The sequence below is a fragment of the Suricata suricatta genome, chromosome 11, assembly GCF_006229205.1.
Source record: "Suricata suricatta isolate VVHF042 chromosome 11, meerkat_22Aug2017_6uvM2_HiC, whole genome shotgun sequence".
NCBI classification, from domain to species: Eukaryota; Metazoa; Chordata; class Mammalia; order Carnivora; family Herpestidae; genus Suricata; species Suricata suricatta.
The window spans coordinates 107,114,234-107,124,019 of record NC_043710.1 but is presented as its reverse complement, the minus strand read 5'-3'; the positions used below and the strand labels follow the sequence as shown (position 1 = coordinate 107,124,019).

Genomic DNA, 9,786 nt, shown 5'->3' with positions numbered 1-9,786 from the left:
CAGGGAGTTGAAGTTCATGAATAGGCACCCCAGGGGAGTCCGGGGATCAGGCTTAGATTGGGAAGTTCCCATAATACCCGCCTAAAGTCTCGGGACTAAAGTAGGCACCCCAGTGTTTAGGCCCGAGACTCAGAACGGAGGGTTGGCTTGTCCTAAGGTTGGGGACGTCTCCCCAACCCAGGAGGCCAGAGCGGATATAGCCACTGGGACTGTACCGCCGGAGTAGGGGCTACGGCGGGGGGGGGGGGGGGGGGGGGGGGGGGGGGGGGGGGGGGGGGGGGGGGGGGGGGGGGGGGGGGGGGGGGGGGGGGGGGGGGGGTTTTCCTGACGCGGCGGCGATTTCAGACAGGATCCCCGAGGGAGGCTTGGATAATCAGGGAACTTACCCGGTTAGTTGATGGAGCAGAGTTCGGGTCCTGGCCCAGAAGCTTGACAGCAGGGCCCCAGCCTGGCAGGGGCAGGCGAAATCCCTGGATCGGGAATGAGAGAGCCCCACTAGAAGGGAGCTACTATCTGCTTCCCGGGTTTTGGCACCAGATGTAAGGTTAAAATGGCGGAGTAAAGCAGTTACAATACCAAGAGACCGGGAAAAGAGATCCGAGCACCCTTTATTACAGAGGCACAGATAAATGTAAAAGGCCTTTATTGGGAGCGCTCTTGGGTGAGGTTCCCCGGTCTGCACAGGACGGGCCAGGGACGTCCCCAAGAGAACAGAGGACTAGGCTTCTTATGGGACAGCAGCTCTGATGTGTTTCTGGGGGCGGAGAACCCCCTGGAACCCTTGTAAGGCGGAGAGATGCGGCCGGACCAGATGACGTGTTTCCAGAGAGCCAGCAGAGGTGGCCGGTGCAGATGACGTGCTCCCGGCAGCAGCAGGCAGTGGCAGGGGGTGCCCCTCTCCCCCAGCCCGCCAAACCTGTCAGTGTTGGTGTTGTCAGATGTTGGGGTCAGATAAGGCCTGTGGACGTGCCTTGTTTTATTTTGTCAAAGGGAATGAAACGAGTCGCGGTTGTTATGAGTACTCAAGTCTTCCGGGCTCTCGCTTGCCCTGTTTGGTGGGAGTAGTCTGGACCCCTGCCCTGGAGAGAGCAAGGAGCCGCTGGGCCGGGGTCTGGGATTCCCTGGGGAGCGGCACTGCTGACCGGTCTGGACTGAAAGCTTTTCTTTCTGCCCAGGACATGAACAGAGAAGTGGTGAAAACGGACTCTGCCACCACCAGGATCCCGGAGCTGGATTTTGAAATTCCTGCCTTCAGTCAGAAGGGAGGTAGGTATGGGGTCAGGGCGGCTGGGCTGTTCAGACCTGGCTGCAGTCTTGCTTTCGTGCAGACAGCCGGGCGCCGGGCTGGCCAGTGTGTGGGTTTGGCCATGTGGTCTGGTCACTGCAGTCTTCATTGGTTTAACATGGACTGAAAGCTCAGCTAAAACAGCTTGAGACGGTAGAGTGTGATAGTGAGACTGTAAGGTGCACCTTATAGAGCTCACGGTTGTTACACGTGAAGGGAACTTCGTCCCAGGCCTCCTCATGTCACATTGAAATCGCAGCCCGGAGAGTTCAGGTGAATTGCTAGAGTCCTGCAGGCACTTGCGAGCATAGTCAAGACTCCCGTGTCTTTTGTTCTTGCTCACCAGCCCTGACCACTGTCGAAGGATTGATCAGCCGTGCCATCTCTGGCCTGGAGCAGGATCAGCCCACACGAAGGGTAAGCTGGGGCTTTCTGATGGCGGCAACGCAAGGAATCATGACACATCTAGAGAGATGTCAGGACAGAGTGTGCAGCTTCCCATGTAGCTGAAGTGTCTCTGATGGAATGCTGGAGAGCTCTGCGGGGAGCAGATTGGGGCGCTGTAGCTGCCAGGGTGTGGCCTGGGTTGTGTCACCACCCTTTCCACTCCCCTTGCCCCTGTGTAGATTCAGACCTCATCTCAGACAGGCAGGATGGTGCTGCCTCTGAGGAGCCTTTCCTGATCCCCTTGGATTTCTCTCTACTTCTTGAGCATTCCGCTGTACTTCAGACGTATTATGACACGAGTAATATAATTGCATATTTGATCGTTGGTCTTCCTAACTGGCTGAGGAGTCCCGTGAGAGGGCTCTGGTTGATATACTGTTGTATTTCTAACCTGGCATGGGGGCCAGGGCCGCATGGGTGAGCGAGGGAGGAGTTGGAGCTGGTCTGGCACAACCAAACTTAGATGCTGTGTCTTCCTGTGAAGTCTGAGTCTCTCCGTTCCCACTTCTCCTAAGACAGGCGGTGACTTCCTGACGCAGGTGATGTGGGGCTCACAGGGAGTGGGGTCTAACAGCGGGGCTAATGCCTTTTACCATCTGCTCACGCCAGGCGAACGAAGAAGCCGTAGCGGAAAGAATCGACGAGTTCATCATCAGACTGAAAGAGCTAAGGCGAGTGGCCTCTCCTTTCACTCTGGTGAGTCCTGAGGAGCTGCCGGTGCCCTAGATTCCGGGGAGGAGAGACCCTCAGGGCTGTCTGCAGTCTTCCACGGGGCCGGAGAGGTCCGACGGGATTGCTTGTCGTAACGACCCCCTCTGCACCCGCCTGTCAGATCATCGATGATCCCTCCGGGAACAGCTTTGTGGAAAACCCGCGTGCCCCCCAGAAGGACGACGCGCTGGCGGTCACGCACTATGAGCGGACCGTGCAGCAGCAGGAGCTGCTGGGGCTCCAGGTAAGGGCGGAGAGGCCGGAGGGGCGCGCTGCCACCGCCTGGCTCCCTGGATTGCTGGGGTCAGTGGCGTCTTGCCGAGTGGTTGGCGCCCTGCATAGCCTCTGTCCGCACGGCTGTGCATCCCCTGTAGCTCACGTCAAGACTCAGGATGAACTAGAGTAAAGGTTGGCAGAGACCATGATCCTATCCGAAGCTCTGTTCTTCCCTGGTCTGGGGCTTTGCTTCCTGGTTTCTCTGTTAAACGCATCAGGTGGCAGCCAACGTACACAGGCCAGAGAATTTTCTGTCACTGGGAGGCAGGGTGTTCTGGACGCTGAGGCGCATGTGCCAGCGTGTGGTTTGTGTTTCTGCTGTGCTAGGCTGAGGCACCGGAGGAGAAGCCAGAGGAGGAAGATCTCAGGAACGAAGTGAGTGCCGTGGGCTGCTGCGGAGGAAGGAGCAGAGCTGTGGGCGGACCCCGCCGCTCAGCCTCGCCACCCACGCGGGCGACCACTGTGGCTCAGCTCCTGCGTGTTCTCGGCCGGAGCTGGGCTCACCCTGCACCCCGTGCTGTGTTCTAGGTGCTGCAGTTCCACACTAACTGTCCCGAATGCAATGCTCCGGCTCAGACCAACATGAAGCTAGTTCGTATCTTTGGTCGGGCAGTTGGGCTCATCTGCCTCGGGCGTGAAGACTGTGTGCAGGTGGGGGGGGGGTGTACTGCCTCAGGGAGAGTACGTGCTTGATTCCAGGTGATGAGGAGGGTGTGCACTACGGCTTCCGGGTTCAAAGAGAGAATGAGGCCCTGGTGTCTAGGGTCCTGCGTTTGGCCTGAGTCCTGAGGACTGCCGTCGGTTGCGACCTCGCCGTCTTCCCTAGAATTGAGTTAGGTGGCTGCTTCTGGTCTGCTTCCTGTCATCCTAGGACCAGCAGCTGTGTTAGGGTTTGTTCTTCCCCAGAAGGTCCTGTTGCACCCTGGCAGCGGATTTCCTTAACTCCCATCTTCCAGAAATCCCCCACTTTAAGGAGGTGATCATCATGGCCACCAACTGTGACAGCTGTGGCCATCGGACCAACGAGGTAACCCCTGTTTACCTTTGACCCATCCTAAATCTGCTGTGGGATGAGGTGGGAGGAAGCTGGGTCTTTCTCTCCGATTTCGGGCAGGGTGAGGAGCCCTGAAGGAGCTGGGAATTGGTGAAGAAAAGTTAGAGATACTGTAACTCACTGAAGACATTAACGATTGGTTATATGGAAGAGAGAGGTGTGCGTTCTCTCTTTTTTTCTCTCTTTTTTGAGAGACCGTTTTTTTGACCCACCTCTTAAAGGGTTGGAAGTGCAGGGTAGCAGATTTTGACTCAATAATAAAAAGCCTTCTAGGTTCCTCTGAAAATAGAACTGGCTGCCTTGGAGGGTTGTACATTACCTTGCCCTGAGTGTATTCAAGCAGAAGCTGTTTAAAATCTTTTTTTTTTTTTTTAAGCTAAATTCTGAACCCAGAATATAAGGTGCATCCACATGTTAGATGCAGTTGAAAGTCCCTTTTGACCTTAAGAATCAGTTTGTTTTAAAAGGTAAACTCAGAGTTTGTTGGCATTTTGGGGTAAGTTTTGGCAGGTTCCTGGCTGGCTCTTGGCGACTTCGGTTTGGGTGCCTGCCGCCCCTGCTAGTGTAGGAGGCTCTGTCCTTGGTACCTGCGAGTGGGCCTGACTGGAAATCTAAACCCTCCCCCTGCGGTCCCCTGGGTCCCAGGGGAGAGTCCCCTCTCCTCTGCTGCTGTTCCTGAGCGCTGCCGTCTGTGCAGGTGAAATCTGGAGGCGCGGTGGAACCCCTGGGCACCAGGATCACCTTCCACATCACACATCCCTCGGATTTGACCCGAGACGTGCTCAAGGTAACACCCTGCCTGGGAAGATGTCTGTCTGCGGGAAACTGGGGTCGTGTGGCACCTTCTCACTTCCCGGGTGTCAGGGTCCCTGAGCAGACTTAAACCATACTAGGAAGTACAGATTCAGATGGTGACCCGTAAACTCATTCTGATGACTTGGCAGTGTCTATAAGGGCCCTTGTCTCTGGTCTCTAATAACAGGACACCTGGCAGCTTGGAGCCGTGACTCAGAATGTCACTTTATTTGCTTGGCTCCATCTCTGTGGCTCACACGGAGAGGCATGAGCCCGGCTGTAAGTGGGGCGTCGGAGGGAACTGAGGCAGCTCTTCCGACAGTTTCCCATAGATAGAGACAGCCATGTGAGGCGAACACACTGTCACTGGCGGTGTTAATTTGGAAGAGGACTCCGGTTAGCCTTTTCTAAGTGGCTCCAGTTCTAACGCCTACTTTGACCTCTCTCCCAGTCTGAGACGTGTAGTGTGGAAATCCCAGAGCTGGAATTTGAACTGGGGATGGCCGTCCTCGGGGGCAAGTTCACCACACTGGAGGGGCTACTGAAGGACATCCGGGACCTGGTGAGTCACCTGAGCACAGCGCGGCCGCTTCGGCAGTGTGGCCGTGGGGAGGGCTCGAGGGCCTCCCACGTCCTGGCTTTGGGAGCTCTTAGCTGGGGGTTTCTTTGCCGTGAAGCTGATTCTGAGAGACTGAACTATTAGTTTGGATTGTGAAGATATGGTGAAGGGAAACTCCCAGGCTTACCTCTGGGACAATGTAGATATTTTATGGTTTGGGGTAAGTCACTCATTTCAATGTAACGAGCGGGGAGGAGGGTCCTTCCGGCACCTGGGCCACCCCAACCCGTATAGGCACGTGTGTTGACTTAGCCCGTTTCATCTCTTGAATCATTTCACTTACCCGAGTCCCACTTGTCAGGCGTTTTGTCTTTGTAAATTATACTCTGTATTTCTTTAACCTAGCACTGGCGTCCGTGCCGGAGGGACGTTTTTATAGTCCCTGTTTCACATTGCCAGGTGTCCTCTCGGCAGACTGATCGGCGCTGAGCAGTGGCCGCCCAGGCCGGAGTGGTGGGGTGCAGGCCCAGGCTTCCCGGGCCGGGCCCTGTCCTGCCACTCCGCACCAGCTTAGCGGTCACACCTGGCATTCTAGCAGTTTGGATGTCCTTGATTGCAGGTGACCAAGAACCCCTTTACGCTGGGTGACAGTTCCAGTCCTGGCCAGAGGGAGAAACTGCGGGAGTTTAGCCAGAAGTTAGACGAGGTGAGATGATTCTGGCCCTTCGGTCCTTGTGGGCCTGGGGAGCCGGTGGGCAGGCGGCCACACACCCTGCCCTGCCTCCTCCTCCGCGTCTAACCAGCCGGCTGGGGGTTTTCCTCGTTCCGACCGGCACGTCCTCTTCCTCGGTTTTCTCCCGTGTTCCGTCGGCGCTCGAACAGCTGCGCTTGGGGTTTTCGTTCACACTCCTTTTGCAAGAGGTTTTTTGGTCTTTGAATAGTCTCCCTTCTTTTTATAAGTAGCATCCTGTTGTTTTCATGATATATTTTTTTTCTCTTGAGAATGTTCGTGTTGGTTTGTCCTTTTTATTTTCCTTACATAGTTTCCATTTCCTGAAAAATTTTTTTTCCCCTTAAACTCTGTCTTTCAAGGTTGGGGCTTTGCTCAGGGATCTGATAGTCCTTGTCAACTATAAGTAGAGGGGCTGAAACAGCGGTGTGGAGGTGAATCTCATTCACATTGGGCTCCTTGTAGGGGGAGTTAACCCTTTGTTGAGCTAAAACCCCAGTGCCGGCATCGTCAGGTTCTCCCTCTGGGGCTGCTCACCCCCTCAGCGGGTGTTCCATTTCCTGGCCCGGGGAGGAAGTGGCTGGCAGTGATCTGAGAGCTGAGTGTGGGAAGAGGGCTGGGTATGTGTCTCTGGTTCTAATAACAGCGCGTTCTTAACCTCCTGGCCTTGCCTCCTGTCCCTCCACCCCTCAACTAGACTGGTGCCCCTAGGGTGTCACGTGAGTCCTGCAGCTTTCTGCTGGGGTGGGGCCAGCGCAGTTGTCCGCCTGGGAGAGAAGGTCGGGATGTCACATGGCTTCTCAAGTAGCTTTCACACAGCCTGAATTTTGGGTTTTCTCCACTCCACTTCGAGGGGTACCTCATTTTGGCAGTTCCTAAAATTTTGGGGAAGTCCGCCACGTAAAGCCGGTTGGTTCTTGTCTGGTAGGCCAGCCCCTTCCTACTAGGAGCGATGTAAAATTTGCTGTATTCTCCCTCATTTAGATCCTTGAGGGTAAACTGACCGCCCACTTGGTTATGGACGACCCAGCTGGAAACAGCTACTTGCAGGTACGGCCCGCCTTCCCTGATGGTTAACGGAGGTCTGTTTGAATACGTGTTGTTTCTCCAGAAGTTGGAGACCTGATTCTGAATGAACTGCTCTCTATCAAGGAACCGCTCAGAATGTGAGACCTAAGGAAGGAGGGCAGGCAGGAGAGACTCACAGTGTATGTCAAGGGGAAATAAAAGATCCCTCTAGGCTTCCTTCTTTCTCTAGTTTAGCTCTTGTCCCTAGCACTGGACTAGTCATTTTGCAAATCTAATTGTGGAGTGAGAAGTGGTTCCTTGTCCAGAGGCTGAAATAGGAACTCTGAGAGGCGTTAAACTGACCGGAGAGACGTTCTGGTGATTCACCATCACTTTAGCATTTACTGAGCAGTTACTGTTGGTCAGGCAGGACTGTTCACGGTCTCTCTATGGGTAAGACTGTTGCCGTACTCTTTATAAGAACGTGCGGAGAGGAAGTTTTTTAGGCTGTTCCATAATTCTGCCTAGGGCTGGAGAGTCCCATTCTTGGGACTCTGCTGGGTTCTATTGCTGCTTGCTAGTTGAGCCTAGCCATGGGGAATTGGGGGCCTTTAGAATAAAAAACTCCTTAAGTTTTTGGGAAAGTGGGAGTCGGAAGGCACTTGGTGGGGGGAGGGGGCGGATAGCTGGTGGTACAGGCACTGATGGTCTGTCCTTGGCCTTGCAGAATGTGTATGCACCTGAGGATGATCCCGAGATGAAGGTGGAGCATTATAAGCGCACATTTGACCAGAACGAGGAGCTAGGGCTCAATGACATGAAGACAGAGGGCTATGAGACAGACGTGGCCCCACAGCGGTAGTCCTGGATGGTTCCCGCGCCAGCCTCCAGTGCTGCTCGGACCGAGGGGTTATTTATTAGTGTTGGGAAGGGGTGTCCTCCCCCCTAGGCCTTGCCTGTGCTGGGGGGCAGGACACCTGGTCTGAGTCAGAGATGTGGGCACAGTCTGGGAGCAGTTTGTGACAGAACTGCAAGCCAGCTTTTGGACTGTGTTTAGGAGGTTTTGAAATGGCCTGGAAGAAACCCAGAAATGAACCGTGGGGCATTTCGTCATCGCTCTTTTCCTATCAAGGCTTTACCCTCCCTCCACAAAATGCTCTCCCCGGGGTTGGAACTCTGAAGACGGAAGACCGCGCTGTCTGGAGTTTGGGAGTTGGTCAGGGAATAGAAAATACTGGCTTTCAACAGGAAAAGAGTGTTCTGACGGGAGAGAGTCAGCACAGAAGTTCTCATTAAAGTGATGGCTTTCCAACGGGCCTGGCCTCCGAGTTCACGCTCCTTGTTTGATACGGTGCTGGTAGAATTCAATTTCCTGGAGAAAAATTTCCCCAATGCAGCCAGTTTGGGGGTTGGAGCTGGCATTTCGTTCATTCCTTCAATAGACGTTTGAGGGCTCACTTTGCGCCAGGCATCCCACAGAACTGAACAAAATAATGCCCTGCAGTCATGGGGCTTAAAGTGGACTTCTAAGGTCAAGTCCGTAATTCCTGCATTTGTTTTATCAGATGGAGCTAATAAACTAGAGCAAAGCTCAGTGCCCTTGGGCATTAATTTGATCCTGCTCAGCTGCAGGGTTGGCATCCGAGCTTGGGACTTGTCAGGCCAAAGTGAGTAGGAGGGGGAGGGGTGGAACTGGAGATGGGCTGATGGGGTGGAGAGGGCCGTCCTGGTAATGTTTGCTGGAGCAGGAGGAGGAATCATTCAGACGCCTGCTGACCGCAGGGCAGGCCTTGGCGTTCAGTTTGGGATCGAGCAAAGTGGACTAGAAGCCAGTACAGGGCTGTGCCTGGGGGGATCCCTGGGGACCTCCAGCTAGTGAAGCCCTGAATCAGTCCAGGGCCTCCCTGCCACAAGCGCTGAGGGACCCAGTCCTGAGCTGGACCTCTCTGCTCAAAGTTGATGCATGCACCTGTTTTAACTCGTGTAAGTATTTTTTGAACATGTGGCCTAAATTCTTGAGTATTTATAATGTATTACAAGCCTTCTTGACTAATATGCTGTCACAAATTGACAAAAATTCAACCTGCGATAAGGAAAATACACAATCTACTATTTTATCTCACGAGCTTTGGGTTTACCTCCTGCACCTCACTTTGCTAGCCTCTGCTGCCCAGGGCGGCGTCTTGGCTGTGCGAGGTTAGGGCGGCTCCTCCACCTCTCCACGCTTGTTTTCTCATTTGTGGAACAAACGTGAGAATTAGAATTCAGCCTCTAGCTTCCCTGGTTTGCTATGCTGAAAGGAGGAACGCCCTTTTCATTGGGAAGATCTAGGCAAGAGTTAGCTAGGGGCCTCCTATGATGCTAAACATGGGGAGGTTCACAGGTTGGAAACCACCATGTTTTTTCATAGTAAGTAGTTATACTGGGTTTGGGATTTCTAACTTTCTCTCTTGAATGGTAGAAGCCTATTAGAGCAGCCTGTGTCTAAGCCCCCCCCCCCCCGCCCAACCTAAATCTGTACTAATACAAATTAAGAATCCGTACTGTGCGCTGGACACTTTTCCAAGCACTTCAGGCGGTAATAGTATCTCATGTCTCCCAACCATGCAGTTAGGTGCCACTCTCCCCGTTTTGTTAAATGACGTGCTCAGGGTCCTACAGCTAGGAAGTTACGGAGCCCCAACCCCCATACGCTGCCCCTCCAGGGCCCGTCCTTGACGGTGGTGCCTCTGAAGCTGCCCGGGGCAGAGATGTCGTCCCGGCCGGGTCCTGGTGGCCGAAGGAGCAGACAGATGGGCCAGCGGCGGGGCGCGGAGAGGGCCCGGGACGCGCGCGCGCTCCCGCCGCTCTCACCACTTCCGGTCCTGGCCCCGCCCCCTCGGGGCCGCGCCGGGCGTTTCGCGCACAGGAATTTTGTCCCC

The 9,786-nt window shown here is 54.6% G+C and overlaps 1 protein-coding gene across 1 annotated transcript in view; it reads left to right on the top strand.

Moving 5' to 3' along the window:
• ZPR1 (ZPR1 zinc finger) overlaps positions 1 to 8,181 on the top strand; it is a 12,233-nt gene extending 4,052 nt beyond the window's left edge. The window contains exons 3-14 of the mRNA XM_029956269.1: positions 1,176 to 1,266; positions 1,632 to 1,702; positions 2,342 to 2,428; positions 2,565 to 2,687; positions 3,047 to 3,094; positions 3,248 to 3,314; positions 3,676 to 3,746; positions 4,471 to 4,560; positions 5,020 to 5,130; positions 5,747 to 5,833; positions 6,842 to 6,907; positions 7,593 to 8,181. Of these exons, the coding sequence (XP_029812129.1) occupies positions 1,176 to 1,266; positions 1,632 to 1,702; positions 2,342 to 2,428; positions 2,565 to 2,687; positions 3,047 to 3,094; positions 3,248 to 3,314; positions 3,676 to 3,746; positions 4,471 to 4,560; positions 5,020 to 5,130; positions 5,747 to 5,833; positions 6,842 to 6,907; positions 7,593 to 7,727 (1,047 nt within the window). The 3' untranslated portion in view covers positions 7,728 to 8,181. The remainder of the gene's footprint in view (positions 1 to 1,175; positions 1,267 to 1,631; positions 1,703 to 2,341; positions 2,429 to 2,564; positions 2,688 to 3,046; positions 3,095 to 3,247; positions 3,315 to 3,675; positions 3,747 to 4,470; positions 4,561 to 5,019; positions 5,131 to 5,746; positions 5,834 to 6,841; positions 6,908 to 7,592) is intronic.
• Positions 8,182 to 9,786: the final 1,605 nt, after the last annotated feature.